The sequence below is a fragment of the Gorilla gorilla genome, chromosome Y (assembly GCF_029281585.2).
Source record: "Gorilla gorilla gorilla isolate KB3781 chromosome Y, NHGRI_mGorGor1-v2.1_pri, whole genome shotgun sequence".
Classification (NCBI taxonomy): Eukaryota; Metazoa; Chordata; class Mammalia; order Primates; family Hominidae; genus Gorilla; species Gorilla gorilla.
This window is the reverse complement of record NC_073248.2, coordinates 52,187,642-52,207,137: the sequence shown is the minus strand read 5'-3', so window position 1 is coordinate 52,207,137 and position 19,496 is coordinate 52,187,642. Positions and strand designations below refer to the sequence as shown.

Genomic DNA, 19,496 nt, shown 5'->3' with positions numbered 1-19,496 from the left:
ACCTTCACTAATGAAAGACAGGAAGGAAAGAAGGAAGAGAAGACCCCAAAACAACCAGAAAACAAATAACAAAATGGCAGGAGTAAGTCCTTACTTATCAATAATAACATTGAATGTCAGTGGACTAAACTTTTCAATCAAAAGATAGAGTGGATGAATGGATGAAAGAACAAGACCCATCCAGGTGTGGTGGCTCACGCCTGTAATCCCAGCAGTTTGGGAGGCCAAGGCAGGCAGATCATGAGGTCAAGAGCTACAGACCATCCTGGCAAACGTGGTGAAACCCTGTCTCTACTAAAAATACAAAAATTAGCAGGGTGTGGTGGTGCGCACCTGTAGTCCCAGCTACTCAGGAGGCTGAGGCAGGAGAATCACTTGAACCCGGGAGGCAGAGGTTGCAGTGAGCCGAGATGGTGCCACTGCACTCCAGTCTGGTGACAGAGCAAGACTCCAGCTCAAAAATAAATAAAATAAAAAAACCCATTGCTCTGTTGCCTACAGGAAACACTCTTCTCCCATAAAGACACATGTAGGCTGGAAGTGGTGGCTCACTCCCATAATCCCAGCACTTTGGGAGGCAGAGGCGGGTGGTTTACTGGAGGTCAGGAGTTCGAGACCAGCCTGGCTAATATGGTGAAACCCCATCTCTACTAAAAATACAAAAATTAGCTGGGTGTGGTGCCGGGCACCTGTAATTTCAGCTACTCATGAGGCCGAGGCCAGAGAATCACTTGAACTTGGGAGGCAGAGGTTGCAGTGAGCTGAGATCACACCACTGCACTCTAGCCTGGGTGACAGAGTGAGATTCAGTCTCAAAAAGAATAAAAATAAAAACAAAAAAACCCCAAAACCAAAACCAAAACCAAAAACATGCTAATATATCTGATAAATATTGATGCGAAAATCCTCAACAAGATACTAGAAAACTGAATTCAACAATATATGGGAAAGATCATTCATCATGACAAGTGGGATGTGTCTCTGGGATGCAAGGATGGTTCAACATTTGTAAATCAATCAATGTGATACATTATATCCACACAGTAAAGGATAAAAACCATAAGATCATTTCAGTTGATGCTGAAAAAACATTTGATAAAATTCAACATCCCTTCATGGTAAACACCCTAAAAAAACTGGGTATAGAAGTAACATACCTCAACTTAATAAAAACCGTATATGACAGACCCACAGTCATTACCGTACTGAATGGGGAAAAAATGAAAAGCTTTTCTCTGTGATCTAGAACACAATGAGGATGCCCACTTTTACCACCGTTGTTCAACATAGTACCGGAAGTCCTAGCTAGAGCCATTATAGAAGAGAAAGAAAGGGAATAAAAAAAGAAATCCAAATTGGGATGGAAGAAGTAAAATTATCCTTGTGTTTGCAGATGATATATTTTATTTGGAAAATACTAAAGACTCCACCAAAAAAACTATTAGAATTGATAAATTCGGTAAAGTTGCAGGATACAAAATCAGTATACAAAAATCAGTAGCATTTCTATATGTCAACAGTGAACCATTTGGAAAGGACATTTAAAAAGTGGTCCTATATACAATAGCCACAAATAAAATTAAATACCTAGAAATTAACCTAACCAAAGAAGTGTAAGATCTTTATAATGAAAATGATAAAACACTGATGAAAGAAATTGAAGAGGACACCAAAAAATGGAAAGAGATTCCATGTTCATGGATTGGAAGAATCAATATTGTTAAAATGTCCATACTATCCAAAGCAATTTACAGATTCAATGCACTCCCTGTCAAAATATGAATGACATTCTTCACAGAAATAGAAGAAACAATTTTAAAATTTATATGGAGCCACAAAAGACCCAGAATAGCCAAAGCTATTCTAAGCAAAAAGAACAAAGCTGGAGGAATCACATTACCTGACTTCAAATTATACTACAGAACTATATAACGAAAACACCTTGGCACTGGCATAAAAACAGACACACAGACCACTGGAATAGAATAGAGAACCCAGAAACAAATCCACACACACTTACAGTGAACTCATTTTTCATAAATGTGCCAAGAACATACATTGAACAAAAGACATCTCTTCAACAAATGGTTCTGGGAAAACTGGATATACACATACAGAAGAATGCACCTAGACCCCTACCTCTCACCATATACAAAAATCAAATCAACATGAATTAAAGACTTAAATCTAAGACCTCAATGAAACTACTATACTACAAGAGAACATTGGGAAGAATCTCCAGGACATTGGTCTGAGCAAAAATTACTTGGGCTATACCTGACAAGCACAGGCAACCAAAGCAAAAATGGGCAAATGGGATCACTTCAAGTTAAAAAACTGCTTCATAGCAGAGGAAACAATTAGCAAAGTGAAGAGACAGCCCACAGAATGGGAGAAAATACTTGCAAACTACCCACCTGAAAAGGGATTAATAACCAGAATATGTAAGGAGCTCAAACAACTGTCTAGGAAAAAATCTAATAATCTAATTTTTTAAATGAGGATAAGATTTGAATAGGCATTTCTCAAAACATACAGATGGTAAACAGGCATATCAAGAGATGCTTGACATGATTGATCATTAGAGAAATTCTCAGTGTAGAAAACTACCATGAGATATCATCTCACCCCAGCTAAAATGGTTTATATCCAAAAGTCAGGCAATAACAAATCCTGACAAAGATGTGAAGATAAGAGAACCCTCATACACTGTTCATGGAAATGTAAATTAGTGGAACCAATTGGAGAACAGTTTGGAGGTTACTCAAAAAACTAAAAATAGAACTACCATATGATCCAGCAATCCCACTGCTGGGTAGATACCCACAAAAAAGGAAATCAGTATATAGAAGAGATATCTGCATTCCCTGTTTGTTGCAGCACTGTTCATAATGGCTAAGATTTGGAAGCAACCTAAGTGCCCATCAACAGATGAAGGGGTAAAGAAAATATAGTACATATACACAAGAGAGTATTATTTAGCCATAAAAAACAATAAGATCCTGGCCAAGTGCACTGGCTCATGCCTCTAATCCCAGCACTTTGGGAGGCTGAGGTGGGCAGATCACCTGAAGTCGGGAGTTCGAGACCAGCCTGACCAACATGGAGAAAACCCATCTCTACTAAAAATACAAAAATTAGCTGGGTGTGGTGCCGGGCGCCTGTAATCCCAGCTACTCGTGAGGCTGAGGCAGGAGAATCGCTTTAACCCAGGAGGTGGAGGTTGCAGTGAGCCGAAATCACGCCATTACACTCCAGCCTGGGCAACAAGAGTGAAACTCCATCTCAAAAAAAAAAAAAAAAAAAAAAAAAAAAAAAGAGATCCTGTCATTTGGAACAACATGGATGGAACTGGAGATCACTATGTTTGTTAAGTGAAATAAGCCAGGCACAGAAGGATAAACATCACATGTTCTCACTTATTATGGAGCTCTAAAAAAAAAACAAAAAAAAATTGAACTCATAGACCTAGAGAGTAGACGGATGGTCATCAGAGGCTGGGAATGGTAGTAGGGGCTTGGGGGTGGGGAGGTGGGGATGGTTAATGGGTACAAAAAAATAGAATGAGTAACGCCTACTATTTGATAGCACAACAGATTGACCATAGTCAACAATAACTTGATTGTATATTTTTAAATGACTGAAAGAGTGTAATTGGATTGTTTGTAACATGAATGATAAATGCTTGAGGGGATAGATACCCCATTGTCCACAATGAGGGTGATTATTATGCATTTAGTTATATCTCTTATTATGTTTGAATTGCCATGTTGGTGTTTTAGTCACATATAAGTGTCAAATGATGAATATAATTTTATTGTTTGAAAACTTCCCATGAATGTTATATTTTTCCCTTAGTCTACTCTAGAAAATACATTTTAAATAATTCTTGATAGTAGAATTCTTAATGGGGATGAGTCAATAGTTTGTGGTCTTTAAATATTCCTATCTCTTCTTGCAGGGGGGAATGAACTTATTTTTTTGTTTTATATTACAGGAGACAGCAGTGTTTTTCTGACTTATTTAACATTTTAGATACTGCCATTATTGTGATTCTTCTGCTGGTTGATGTCGTTCACATTTTTTTTGACATTAAGTTGCTTAGGAATATTCCCAGGTATGAAACATAAGACTTACCTCTCTTAAAGTTTTTCATTAATTTTAGCATTTTCTGTGCCTTTTATTCTATATAATCTTTTCAACTTCAAATGTTCTCATTCTATACCAAATACATTGCTTTAAAATGAAATGTTTAGGTAAATTCCCACATACTTTGAAACTAAAAGATTGTGATATTTAGGGACTGGTGAAGAGTATACAGGCTAAGTACCATTAATGGAATAAAGAAGATGCAGTACCCCAAAGAAGGACTTTTACTCTTGTACTAACTTTAACTTCTCTACATTTTGAAGTTCTCGTCAAATTCCCATTTGTATCATTTTTTGGCCTTTTGGCTAAGATCAAGTATAATATTATTATCAGTTTAATATCTGCTATATCAAAAAAATTTATATTGAAAACAATTCCCCTCTCTGCTTCAACTACAAATCCCTTACACATAATGTTCTGTCTGGATTTTTCCTACAGCCAAGAGGGAATTTATTTGAGCATATGCAAAATTAGAGTGACTTCAGTCATGAGTTTCTAAAAAATAGCAAACAGAACAGAAACTAGGAGATGACACGTGGCAACACAATAGTAGAGTTTTGCAGTATAGTTGTGGTAGAAACAAAGAAAGCTTAGGCAAAGTTAGAAGCGTTAGGGATTGGGAAACTAAAGAGTATATGAAGCCCTGGTGACTCTTTTTTTACTGTGACAATGAGGAAAATGAAAGAGCAAATGTATACTGGGATGTAGGTGGTGGCTTCCTAAGCTTGTTCATGGGTCAAATAGCTGGTTTCTTTTTGTACCCTAGCTTCCCTGGACTACAGCTCAGGCCCTAACTAAAAGCATGTTAAGTGATAGGCTTTTGGAGTTATTTGAAAATAACCTCAGCCAATGTGGTCCTCTGACTAGAAACGTCAGCATCACTTGACAGCTTGCTAGAAATATAAGAAGAAAAATACCTTAGGCCCCACCCTGGACCCACTGAATCAGTATCTCTGGGACCCAGCAATCTGCAGCTTAACAAGCTTTTCCAGGTGGCTCTTATTGATGTGTGCCCAAATCAGAGAAGCACCAGTCCAGACCATCAGTTCTCTGCTTTGGTGGTTCTGATGGTAGGGGAGATTCCAGCTAGCACACTTCAGAAGTATCTCAATCTGTTGCCTCCCTGATGTGTAGTAGCAGCTGTAGTGAACATCTGTTACTCATGGGAATAACAAAGATGAACAAGAATAATCGATTTGTTTTGATGTGGAAAAATTGAAAATGCTAGTCTTAAATCCCAAAATTAAATTTACAGATGCTAAGAGTCTATTGTATCACTATTTCTCTAGACCAGAATTTCTCAGCCTCAGCATTGCTGACATTTTGTGCCAGATCATTGTCATAAGAGGGTGGTGAGCAGTTATATTAATTGTAGGGTGTTTAGCAAAATTCCTGGCCTCTATTCACTAGATGTAAGTAACACACAGACACACACACGCACGCACGCCAGTGGTGAAAACCTAAATGCCTCCAGACATTGCCAAATATCCCCCAGGTAGGTAATTGGGGAGAGGAGGGAAAATTGCCTCTGGTTAACAACTGCTGCTCTAGACATAGTTTATATTGATAAAATTCTGTTTCTGAAGCAAAAATGGATCTTTTAAATTTATTCTTAGATGGACACATTTACTTCGACTTCTACGACTTATTATTCTGTTAAGAATTTTTCATCTGTTTCATCAAAAAAGACAACTTGAAAAGCTGTTAAGAAGGCGGGTAAGTGGGCAAAACATGCTTATGATTCGCAAAAATATTTTGTGTTTTGGGACCCATTGACAAGGGTTGATATCTATACTATATAATGTTTTTTATTTTTATGTTGATGAGTGTTTCACAAACTAATGATGATTTTAAACTGTCAGGTTTCAGAAAACAAAAGGCGATACACAAGGGATGGATTTGACCTAGACCTCACTTACGTTACAGGTTTGTGACACTTAACCGTTGATTTACTTGTATTACTTCACTTTTTCTTGTAATTGTATTTTTTTTTTGCCTCATCTAAGACACATTCATTCAAAATATTCTTTATTCATGAGGATATATGCTACTGTGATAGTGCGACATATTTGTGGTTTAGCCCTGGCAATGGAAGATCTGCATGTCTTCTCAATTCAGGACTACTCAGTTGCAGCATAGGAACTTGAATGGATTTTCCGCTGACTCCATTTGAGTTTCAATTTATTAACCTCTAGTAGTTATTTCTGAGTCCCAAGGATCCCACAGAGACCTCTTCTTATCCTAGAATCCCAGAGAATGAGGTCAGTGCTTTGTAGATCTCAGGTTTTCTGCGTCAGAGGGCTGCAAAGCACCTTGGGAGTTCCCACCATCACTGGTGCCCAGAAATCTTGGATTTTCTGTGGTATTTAAGATAAGAAATAAATTCGAAGAACAGGGGGAACTTCAGACTGAGGCCATCATAAATACATGGCATACAGTTAGAACTAGTGGAGACTTAAGAACTCCATGGCAGTTTAATGGTCATTGTGTTGTATAATTTGTTATTTGATTATCCTGAGTATTAGCTCTTTTCTGTCAACCTCAATCTTAAAAGGTTTTTTTCTGTGAAAATGGAGTCTGATCATGTATAAGTTAATTTTTTTGTATGTTATATGAAATGTATAATAATGTTTGTAATAGTGATGATTTTGACTTTTAGAACGTATTATTGCTATGTCATTTCCATCTTCTGGAAGGCAGTCTTTCTATAGAAATCCAATCGAGGTAAGGGTCTTTATCTGACAAATACTCATTTCTTGGTGAATGTAGACTGTGTAGTCATAGGTTTAATACTGACCCAGATATGGCAGTATTCTTTTAAAAATGTACTCTTTCAAGGAAAAAAATCATAATGGATTGATACCAGTTACAGTTGTGCCAGTGGTTACAAACCACCCCAAAACTTACTGGCTTATAACAGCAGCTATTTATTTGGCTCATGATACTGTGGTTTGTGAATTTGGTATGGGCTTAACTGTCCAATTTAGGTGCTTGCAGAAAGGATTTCCTGTCTCAACTAAGCTCATTCATGTATCTGTGGGCAGCTACTGGGTCATCTGAGGACTGGCTAGTCTAAAATGACTTGGCTACCCTCGACTGACAGAGCCACTGCATGCTAAATGCACCCCACAAGGCCCAAGGCCCATCCCATCTGGCACCCACTGCTGCCAACAGCCCCACCCCCTTCACCAGCAGAGCCACCATTTGCCGCATGCACTTCTAAGGCACTGAGGACTGGCCTGCCTGGTGCCTGCCCTGCTGTTGGCAGTACCCCACAACTAGCAAAGCCACTGCAGCTAGCATGCATATGCCTAAGGCCTGAGAACTAATCTGAATGATGGCTCTCACACCAAGAAAAGCCATACCACTGTCTCCACAAACACTCACCATCAGGCCACTGAGGCACTCACAGACACCACTGAATGCTGATTACAGCCAAAAAAGTCACCTGAAGACTATATTACTGCTCCCACCCAGATCCAAAGTCAAAGCACCCTACCCAATGAACACTATAGGAGACAACTATTGGAAAAAGTATTTCTCTGTGAAAACTCCCTAACATTGGAAGAGGCAACTGTTCCCCCAGATGTGCAAAAATCAGTTTAGGGCCACAAGAAACGTGAAAAGCAAGGAAACATTACACACCCAAAGAAACACCATAATTCCCCATTAACAGACCCTAAATTTAAAGAGTATATCAAATGGCTAAGAAGGAATTCAAAATAATGATCTTAAGGAAACTATGAGATACAGAGAACACAGATAGACAAATCAATGAAATTAGAAAAACAATTTATGATCTTATGAGAAATTCAACAAGGATATATATATATCATTAAAAACCAGACAGAGATTGTGGAGCTGAAGAATTTAAGGAATAAAATAAAAATACAATCAAGAGTCCAGGTGAAGTGGTTCACACCTGTTATCCCAGCACTTTGGGAGGCCAAGGCAGTGGATCACTTGAGGCCAGCAGTTCAAGACAAGCCTGATTAACATGGCGAAATCCTGTCTCTAAAAAATACAAAAATTAGTTGGGTTTGGTGGTGCATGCCTGCCATCCAAGCTACTTGGGAGGCTGAGACACAAGAATTGCTTGAATCCAGGAGGTGGAGGTTGCAGTGAGCCAAGATTGTGCCACTGCACTCCAGCCTGGGTGGCACAGTGATACCCTGTCTCAAAAAAAAAAAAAAAAAAATAAAGAGCTTTAAAAACAGACGTGGGAGAGATATGGCCAAAATCTAGGAAGCTCAAAGGTTCTCAAATAGATTCAACCCAAAAAGGTCTTCTCTGAGGTGCATAGTAGTCAAAAGTCAAAAAGAGGGAATATTCATCAGGTGCGGTGTCTCACACCTGTAATCCCAGCTCTTTGGGAGGCTGAGGCCGGTGGATCACTTGAGGCCAGGAGTTCAAGGTGAGCATGGCCAACATGAAGAGACCGCATTTCTACTAATAATACAAAAAAAATTACCTGGGTGTGGTGGTGTGAACCTGTAGTTCCAGTTACTTGGGAGGCTGAATCACGAGAATTGCTTAAACCCAAGAGGTGGAGGTTGCAGTGGGCCAAGATCACACCACTGCACTACTGCCTGGGTGACAGAGCAAGACTGTATCCAAAAAAAAAAAAAAAGGAAATGTTAAAAACAGCAAGAAAAAAGCATCAAGTCACATATAAGGGAAACTCCATTTGATTAGCAGTGGATTTCCCAGTGGAAACTTTACAGGTCAGTAGTCAATAAGATGGGATGATATATTCAAAGTACTGAAGGAAAAAAAGAAAAAACAACTGTCAACCAAGAATACTATACCTAGTAGAGCTATCCCCTAGAAATGAGGGAGGAATAAAGTATTTCCTATACAAGCAAAAACTGAAGGAATTCATTCCCACTAGACTGACCTTACAAGGACTGCTTAAGGTGGTTCTACATCTGGAAGCAAGAGGATGATTACCATTGTCAAAACACACAAACGTGTAAAACTCACCTGTAGTGCAGATATACACATGAAAAAGAGAAAGGAATCAAACTTTGTCACTACAGAAAGTGACCAAACCACAAAGATTAAAAAAAAAAAAGGTGAAGAAAAGAACAAAGGATATACAAAACAACCAGAAAAAAATGAACAAAATGACAGGATAAAACCTAATCTATTAATAGTAACCTTGAATGTAATGTAAACAGATCAAATTCCCAATTAAAAGATACAGAGTTGGCTGCCAAGATTTAAAAAAAAAAAAAAAAAAAGACCAAACTGTATGCTGCCTACAAGAAACTAACTTCACCTGTAAAGGATCATACAGACTGGAAGTGAAGGGATAGAAGAAGATATTCCAGGCAAACAGAAAACAAAAGCGAGCAGAGGTAGCCATACTTATCAGATAAAAACAGACTTTAAGTCAAACTGTATGAAGAGACAAAGAAGGTCATTTTATAATAATAAAGACATCAACTTAGCAATAAGATAGAATAATTGTAAATATGTATGTACCCTACACTAGAGCACTCAGATAAACAAGGCAAATATTTTTAGGTCTAAAGGGAAAGATAGACTCCAATGCAGTAACAGTTGGGGCCTTTAGCACCCCACTCTTAACCACTGGACAGATCATCTAGACAGAAAATCAACAAAGAAATATCAGATTTCAGCTTACAGATAGGAATAAGTTCTGGTGTTCTGTAGTGCTGTAGGGTGACTACAGTTAACAATAATTTATTGTATATTTTTAAATAGAGAGGATGTTAAGTGTTCCCAACACAAAGAATGATAAATATTTGAGGTGATAGATATGCTGATTATCCTGATTTGATCATTACACATTGTATACAAGTATTGAGATATCCCTCTCTATCTTATAAATATGAACAAGTATTATGTGTCAATTAAAAATATTTTTAAATAATGAAGGAAACAGATTTTTTAAATGAAAGGAAAGAATATTACCTGACTTGGCTGAATGGCCCCATGTGGTCTCTCGTTCTCCAGTAGGCTACTTCAGGCCTGTTCACATGATGGCAGAGGCAAGAGTCTGAGGAGCGGCAACAAAACAATGCAAATCCTCTTCAGGCCCAGGCTCAAAATTATATATTAATTCTACCCCATTTTATTGGACAATGCAAATTACACTACCAGTCTGGATTCAAGGAGTAGAAAATAAACTCCAACTCTTGACGGAAGGAATTATAAAGAATTGTGGCCGTTTTTGATAGTCTACCATAGGGAAGAAAGATGGGGATGCCATAACCCAAAATGTGTTTTCTTAGGTTGAGATCCTAAATTATAGTCGGGGCATATTGCTTTAGGCTCTGTGGATGACTAAATTAATTTCAAACGTATAATGCTGTTTACTGTGAAATGCCAGCTTGAAAGGATCATTGTTTAATTTTATGTAATTTACAATACTTATACCTCAATAAAAGTCTAACTATCTAGGGCTGCTATCAGTTGCCGAGAGGTGGAAGGAGTACCTCTCTGCAGTGTGTTAGCTCAGTTCTGAACAGGACAGGGCTGCAAGTTCAGCTACTTCCCAGAAAATGTCCTGGATACCTGGCCTGAGTCATCATCCCATGACTAGAGAACGTGGACGGATTGTTTTATCAAGAAACTAGTGATAAACCAAGGGCTATAGGAATTAAGAACTACGGCTAAAAAAGAAATGTTTAGAATGATGCAAGATGGCCAATTAGAAGCAGCTGCAGTCTGCAGTGCTCACGAAGAATGAAAAGGGGCGAGGGAATTCAGCACCTTCAACTGAGATAACCAGGTTCTCACATTGGGACTGACTGGATGAACAGGTTGACCAATGGAGAATGAAGACAAGCAGGCAGGGGGTGCGACGGCCCAGCCGGGGGTGGCATGGAGCCAAAGGAACCCCCACTCCCAGCCAAGGGAAGCAGTGAGTGAGTGTGCAGTCCTGCCCGGGAAACCGTGTTTCTCTCATGGATCTTTGCAAGCCGTGGATCAAGAGATCCCCTTGTGAGCCCATGCCACCAGGGCTGTGGGTCTGATACACAGACCTGTATGGAGTCTGGGCACATCAGCTGCTCAGGCACACACAGAAACCCAGGAGTTTTACACACTCTAGCCCCGGGGATCTTCAGCACAGTGGGAAATCTGTCCATACGTATCTCTGGGAAGGGGGCTGAATCCAGGGAGCCAGGCAGCATCATTCTGCAGGCCCCATTTCCTTGACACCTCACAAGTTAAGACCTACTGGCTTGGAATCCTAGCCTGCCAACAGCAGCAGGTTGGAATCCACCTCAGATGGGTCTGAGTTCCCGGGGAGGTGGGGAGAGGCAGCCAGCATCACTGTGGTTCATAGACTCAGCCACTCCAGCCTGCCAGCTATGGAGAATACAGACAGTCGGGACAAGGAAGAGTTCCCCACGACACAGCACAGATGGCTTGCCAGATCATGACCAGACTGCCTCTTTAAGCAGGACCCCAATCCATTCCTCTTCACTGGGCAGGAATCCCTGTAGGGGCTTTAACCACTCCAGCAACGGTTCTATGGACAGAGCTTTGATCTCTCCCTGAAATGGAGCTCCTGGTGGGAGGGGCAGCTGCCACCTCTGCAGTTTGGTCTACTCAGCCACTCCAACCTGCTGGCTTTGGAGAATACATGTGGTCCGGAGGAGGAAGGATCCCTCACAGTGCAGCACACCTGCTCTACCCCAAAGCAGCCAGACTGCTTTTTTGGATGGGTCCCTGATCCCATGCCTCCTGACTGGGTGAGAATGCCCAACAGGGGTCTCCAGCCACCTCTTGCAGGTATGTGCGGGCTGGCTACAGGTCAGTATCCCCCTGGGATGGAGCTTCCAAAGGAAGGAGCTAGCTGCCATCTTTGCTGTTTCTCAGGCTTCACTGGTAATATCTCCTTCAGAGTCTATGAGGAACCTAAATTTACAAGAAAAACACAACCCCATTAAAAAGTGGGCAGAGGATCTGAACAGACACTTCCCAAAAGAGACATGCATGCAGTCAACAAAAATATGAAAAAAACTCAACATCACTGATCATTAAAGAAATGCAAACAAAACCACAATGAGATACCATCTCATGCCAGTCAGAATGGCTACTATTAAAAAGCCAAAAAATAACAGATGCTGGGAAGGTTGCAGAGAAAAAGAAATGCTGTTGGTGGGTGTGTAAATTAGTTCAAGCCATGTGGAAGACAGTGTGGCAATTCCTCAAAGACCTAGAGGCAGAAATACCATCAGACCCAGCAATCCCATTATGGGGTATATACCCAAAGGAATATAAATCATTGTCTTATAAAAATACATGCATGCACACATATGTTCATTGCAGCAGTATTCACAAGAGCAAAGACATGGAATCAACCTAAATGCCAGTCGATGATAGATTAGATAAAGAAAATATGGTACATAGAGCGGGACATCTGGCTTCTGAGCGGGAACCTTTGTAGTGCCAGTGATGAAAGAGAGAATTAAATATGGGTGATGCTGAGAAAGGGAAGAAAATTTTTGTTCAGAAGTGTGCCCAGTGCCACACCGTGGAAAAGGGAAGCAAGCACAAGACTGAGCCTAATCTCCATGGTCTCTTCAGGTGGAAGACAGGTCAGGCCATTGGATTATCTTAACATAGAGATTGATAAGAACAAAGCCATCACCTGGGGGGAGGATACACCTGAAGTATATAAAACTATTTATCCTTGCCTCCCCCACTATGCAGATTCAGAGTGTTCATCTTTTTGACTTATTATTTCCTCTTAACAGAGATAGCCAGTTTAATAAATGGATGACTTTGATACCTTCATTTTATTTTTCTCAATATTAAGCCAGTAAACATTGCTCTGAGGGTACCATACTAATCAGTTTTAAAATTTTGTGTCATTTTTGTTGTTGCACAGAGATATATACGTATGTGTGTGTATGTTTCAGAAAGATGTATTTACTGAAAGTTGGATTCATGTAGTGGTATTGATTGTATTTTAAATTATAACTACTATTTGTTTTTCATTTTAAAGGTTATACATATATACATATATATATATACACACACACTTATAGGTACACATATATCTTCATTTAAAAAAATAAAGAGAACAAATGAGCCAAAAAAGTCTCCATATTGTTACCAGTTATTTAAAATTTGATATGTTTATCTTCTTCTATCACACATACACACAATCATACTATATACTTTTTGCATTTATTTGTTTACATGGTGCTTAGATAGACTGTAATATGCAGATCACTCTAAAGATGTATCTATTCAGAATTAAATTTAAATAAGAACGAATATGAATTAGATTTAAACAAGAACCATATTAACTGTGAATTAATGATTTAGAACAAATTACTTAAAGTTAGTTAACCAGCTAATTTACTTATCTGATAGCTTTAAACAGTGTGTATTTACAATAGAGACTCATCTGAGTAGGCAAACATACTTGTGGACTATTTGAAAAATCACAGTGGATTAGAACTTGAAATTTGCATACCCTCTTATTCCCTGAATCTCCCCTAGAAGATGCTAGTGAGAGACAAATTAATAAAAGTAATAACCATTTTAGGTTCCCCCTAGGAAATAGCTTATGTTGGTGCCATGTAAATATGTAAGATATGTGTTTGTCTTTTTTAGGAAGTTGTGCGGTTTCTAGATAAGAAACACCGAAACCACTATCGAGTCTACAATCTATGCAGTATGTACATTACTCTATATTTTGCTACTGTAGATAGAAAACAGATTACTGCACGTAAGAAGATGATTTTGTTTTTTAGATTGCATTTAATCATAAGTATTTGGTAGTGGCAAGGAATGAATTTAAAAATCCCCATCTTGGACTGGCCCCATTTAGTAGAAGGAGTTAGCCCAGCAGCACAAAGTACCATATGAAGTATGTGGCTTTGGCAGGACCAATGAGGCTGCAGTGGAAGCAAACCATTTTAGGGAAGATCTGTTCTAGCGATATTAGGTTTAGGAAAATCTTTCTGTTTTTCTTGCCAGATTGCATTATGAGGACATAGACAATTTAACAAATGAGTCTTCTGACCCATCAGCAGTGGCATGTGATGAGAGCAAGGGTCTAGATGGGAAAAAAGCAAAAAACTGTAGAAAATAGGTTGTAACCCAGTTTAATACCCTGTCTCTCTTGATTTTTTCCTCTACCTGTATACTCAATAGACATTTTCAGGGGGCAAACATTCTGGTCAGCTACATTTGCCTCGTGTGGTTTCTAACTACCCTGAAATAATATAATGAATAGTCTGCTAGAAAGTTAAAAATTATACCTATTAAACAAAAATAAGTTGAGTTTAGGTTATATGAGATGGATAAACCACTACCATCCTTACATTTTTGAAACGCTTGCGTTTATTTTAGAGTGGCAGGAGCAACTTGGAAAGCTCTTTTTGAAGATAGATAAGGAATTCTAATAAGATATGTTAACTTATTCATAACTTCCTCATTTATCATGTTATTCCCTATAGAGATATGACATACATGTTATTTATTTTAGGTGAAAGAGCTTATGATCCTAAGCATTTCCATAATAGGGTTGTTAGAATCATGATTGATGATCATAATGTCCCCACTCTACAGTAAGTTTTATGCTAAATTGACTATCAGAAGAGGGCTAAATATATTGGGCTTGATTTTTTGAAAATATTTTAACTAAAAATCTTAAACTTGAAATCAGTCAGATGGTGGTTTTCACCAAGGAAGTAAATGAGTGGATGGCTCAAGATCTTGAAAACATCGTAGCGATTCACTGTAAAGGAGGCACAGGTAATAACATTTTCCTTTTTATTTCTCCATTTCTAAAGATATGTAAATATACATAAAGTACAAGAACAAGATACGTATTGCTATTAATGTGTATTAATAATTGTTAGCATTTTTAAATATTAGCTCCAAGACTGAAAGAAGGGAAGGAGAAAGGAAAGAGGAGAGGAGGAAGGGTAGGAGATAGGGAGAGGATAAGGAAGGGAAGAAAGTAAGAAAAAAGAACTAAGGAAGGTTGAGCATATTTTCCCTTGTTTTCCTAGTATTTGGATTTCTTTATTTTTGGTTTGCCAGTTTATATCTCTCAAAATACAGTCTTTAATTTTAGAATATCAGAGTATTTTATTTAAGGCTGATCTTTTTTATTTTTAAATTAACAAATAAAAAACCAATATATTTATGGTGTACAACATGATGTTTTGATATACGTAAACATTGTGAAATGGCTAAATCAAGCTAATTAACATATGCATTACTCCACATATTTTTGTGTGAGAACATTTAAAATCTACTGTCTCAGCAATTTTCAAGTATACATGATTATTAACTGTGGTCACTATGTTGTACAATAAATTTCCTGAACTTATTCTTCCTGTCTAACTGAAATTTTGCATCCTTTAATCAACATCTCAGGATGGGCACAGTGGCTCACACCTGTAATCCCAGCACTTTGGGAGGTTGAGGCAGGTGGATCACATGGTGAAGCCCCATCTCTACTAAAAATTACAAAACATTAGCCAGGTGTGGTGGCATGCACCTGTAATCCCAGCTACTTGGGAGGCTGAGGCAGAAGAATCGCTTGAACCTGGGAGGCAGAGGTTGCAGTGAGCTGAGATCGCACCATTGCACTCCAGCCCGAGCAACAAGAACAAAACTCCATCTAAAAAAATAACAATAATCATAAAGTAAAAACCAACATCTTCACAATCCCCCAAGTTTTGTCTCCCCAGCCCCTGGTAACCACCATTCTACTCTCTGCTTCTATGAATTTGACTTTTTTAGATTCCACAAATAAGTGAGACATGCAGTATTTGTCTTTCTACGCCTGGCTTATTTCACTTAGCATAATCTTCTCCAGGTTCGTCCATATTATCTCGAGTGACAGGATCTCCTCTAAGGCTGAATAGTATGCCTTTAATTATATATACCATATATTATTTATCCATTTGTCCACTGATGACATTTAGATCGACTCCATAGCTTGGGTATTATGAATAATGCTGCAGTGAACATGGGAGTGCAGATTTCATTTCCTTTGGATATATACCCAGAAGTGGAATCTCCAAATCATATGGTAGTTCTATTTTTGGTTTTTTGAGGAATCTCAGTGCTGTTTTCCACAATAACTACTAATTTACATTCACACCAACAGCGTACAAGGGGGTTCCCTTTTCTCTTCATCCTCACCAACTCTTCTTTTGTCTTTTTGTTAATGACCATCCTAACAGGTGTGAGGATATCTCTTTGTGGTTTTAATTTGCTTTTCCCTGATGATTAATGATGTTTAGCATTTTCTCATTATACCTCTTGGCCATTTGTGTGTCTTCTGTTGAGAAATATCTTTTCAGGTTCTTTGCCCATTTTCTAGAGAAGTAACTTATTCTCTTGCTATTGTGTTGTCTGAATTCCTTTTTTAAAAAATCTGTTAACCTATTATCGAATGTATGCTTTGTAGATATTTCTCCCATTCTGTAGGTTGTCTCTTTACTCTATAAATATTTCCTTTGCTGTGCAAAAGCGTTTTAGTTTGATACAGTATCATTTGTCTACTTTTTCTTTCGTTGCCTATGCTTTTCAGTCATATCCAAAAACATCTTGGCCCAGACCAACGTCAAGAAGATTTTCACCTATCTTTTCTTCTAGTAGTTTTCCAATTTCATGTTTCACAGTTAAGCATTTACTTTGAGATGATTTTTGTATATTGGGTGAGATAGGTTGCAATTTCATTTTTCTGCAAGTGGATATTCAGTTTCCCCAGTATCGTTCATTGAAGAGACTGTCCTTTCCCCATCTTGGATTCTTGGCACCTTTGTTGAATATCAGCTGAGTATAAATGCATGGATTTTTTCTGGGCTTTGTATTCTGTTCCATTGGTCTATAAGTCTGTTTTTGTTCCAGTAATATTTAAGGTTGTTCTTAAACTTTGTGAGAACATTTTAGATTAAGGGAGCCAACAGAGATGCCATATCAAAAATTATACTGGAATTTTTATAGTGTAATGATACGAAGAAGTTGACATTGGTGGGGTGAAAATGGGGAAAAAAAGCCATTTGTAAATCCAACCAATTTAAGTTTAGTTAGATTTTCTCTCATTCAGGTTTAGGCTTTAAATAATCATCTAAGCATATTTCACAAATTTTGACAAACATAAATAATTACATTTTTAGTGGGCTCTAAATCAATTTTTATATCAAATTCCAGGAAAACATAGCACCATCAACTGACTTATATAATTCAGTAAAATCAAGTTTTAGTCTTATTGACTAGTTTCAAGCCCATTAGTTAAAATACAGGTTCTGTGTTTAGCTGTATACTAGTTAATATACAGGTTCTGTGTTTAGCTCTACAGGTTGGAATATTGTATATAAACTGGCAATTTACAGTACCATAGTTAAGAATATAGAGGTTGAATCATTTGAAATTGCGAGTTTTTAACCATCTTTTGCTTAAAAATGGCCGTTTCACATTGTCCAACCTAAAATGTTATTATTAAAGAAGTTAGCATCAGTTTTCTATTAACTAATGCTAATTCCTTGCTTGAAGGAAAACAATCATTTCAAATTTGACTTTTTTTCTTTTTTGCTGAGAGGGGGTTTACATTATTCTGTGTTCACATAATATTTTGTTGATTTTGTTAAAGGTTGTTTAGAGGGCTAATATTCAGCTGGTATGTACGAGAGCAGCCTCTTTTTTATGTGTTCATTCATATTAGTCTTGCTATCTTCTGGTTGGTTGCTGCCTGCAGGTTACCAGTAGTATCATGATAGTAAAAATATTTTATATTGATTTATAGGAGTTCTTTAAAGAATCTGAATGCCAATTTTTCTTAGTATTGTAATTATATTCTCCCCACATGTTGCCTTTTAAATTTGATTGTGATTTATTTTGTTGTACAAAAGTTTGTAAATTTTTGTTTTGTTTTGAGACATGATCTCACTGTGTCACTCAGGCTGGAGTGCAGTGGCACGATCTCGGCTCATTGCAGCCTGAACCTCCCGGGGTTCAAGCGATCCTCCCATCTCAGCCGCTCTGAGTAAGTGGGACTACAGGTGAGCGTCACCATGCCTGGCTAATTTTTGTATTTTTTATAGAGACAGGGTCTCACTGTGTTGTCCAAACTGGTCTCGAACTCCTAGACTCAAGTGATCCACCCACCTCAGCTTCCCAAAGTGCCGGGATTACAGGCATGAGCCATCATGCCTGGAGAGAAGTTTGTAATTTTGAATATAGTAAAATTTGTTTTTCTATGTGTGTGTATATATTTCACGCTTTTCTGTCATGTTTATGAAATTCACCCCCCTATACTGATGTAGTAAAGATATTCCACATTTCTTCAAAAATATTCAAGTTCCATTTTCAATATTTGGGTCTTTAATCTAATTGGAAGTTGGGGGAAGTGTTTTTTTCATATAGATAGCCAATTGTCCTAACACCATCAATTGCGTGCTGTTTTGTTCTCCATTAATTTGTAATCCCTCTCAGTAATATACCAAGTTTCTATAAATATTCAAAACTGCTCCTAAGTTCTCTCTACCACACTTTTGTAATTATTGTAGCTTTATAATGTGGTTTGATAAAGGCATAATTGTCTTGCTCTTCTTGGAACTTTATTGTTACATTCAATTTTAAAATCATTTTGTGAAGCGCCATAATAAAACACTTTTAGGATTTTTATTGGAACTACATTGAATTTATAGATTAACTTGAGAGAAGTGACAACTTTGCGATATTGAGTTGTACATGTGAGTCATCTTGTTCATTCTTTAATAATATTTTATACTTTTTTTATCATGTCTTTGCACATCTTTTCAAATACTCATTCTTGCACAAATTGTGACTGAAAATGGAATCTCTTTTTTTCTATTACATTTGGGTTGTTTCCAATTTTTATTGTGATAAATTATGTTTTTTGTTTTTTTGTTTTGAGATTAAGTCTCACTCACCCAGGCTGGAGTGCAGTGACATGATCTCAGTTCATTGCAACCTCTGCCTCCTGGGTTCAAGCAATTCTCATGCCTGAGCCTCCAGAGTAGCTGGGATTACAGGCGTCCACCACCACACCCAGCTAATTTTGTATTTTTAGTAGACATGGGGTTTTGCCATGTTGTCCAGGCTGGTCTCAAATTCCTGACCTCAAGTGATGTGCCTGCCTCTGCCTCCCAAATTGCTGGGATTACAGGCATGAGCCACCGTGCCTAGCCCAATAATACTGCTTTTAAAAATACACGTTTCTTGTTGCACATGTGGCCACATTTTTGTTGAATGTATACCTCAGACTAAAATTGTTCTGTCTTAGGGTAATGAATCTTGAACTTTATTTGATAATGTCACCTGTTTTCTAAAACAGTTGTACCAATTTTTACTCCACTGGTATTGTAGAC

General features: G+C 38.0%; 1 protein-coding gene and 1 pseudogene across 1 annotated transcript in view; both read left to right on the top strand.

The window, feature by feature from the left end:
- LOC129530391 (putative tyrosine-protein phosphatase TPTE) overlaps nt 1–15,022 on the top strand; it is a 39,999-nt gene extending 24,977 nt beyond the window's left edge. The window contains exons 8-14 of the mRNA XM_055377166.1: nt 3,998–4,117; nt 5,766–5,865; nt 6,012–6,075; nt 6,809–6,873; nt 13,753–13,813; nt 14,630–14,711; nt 14,810–15,022. Coding sequence (XP_055233141.1) covers nt 3,998–4,117; nt 5,766–5,865; nt 6,012–6,075; nt 6,809–6,873; nt 13,753–13,813; nt 14,630–14,711; nt 14,810–14,954 — 637 coding nt within the window. The 3' untranslated portion in view covers nt 14,955–15,022. The remainder of the gene's footprint in view (nt 1–3,997; nt 4,118–5,765; nt 5,866–6,011; nt 6,076–6,808; nt 6,874–13,752; nt 13,814–14,629; nt 14,712–14,809) is intronic.
- On the top strand, nt 4,435–4,531 carry LOC129530450 (uncharacterized; annotated as a pseudogene).
- Nucleotides 15,023–19,496: the final 4,474 nt, after the last annotated feature.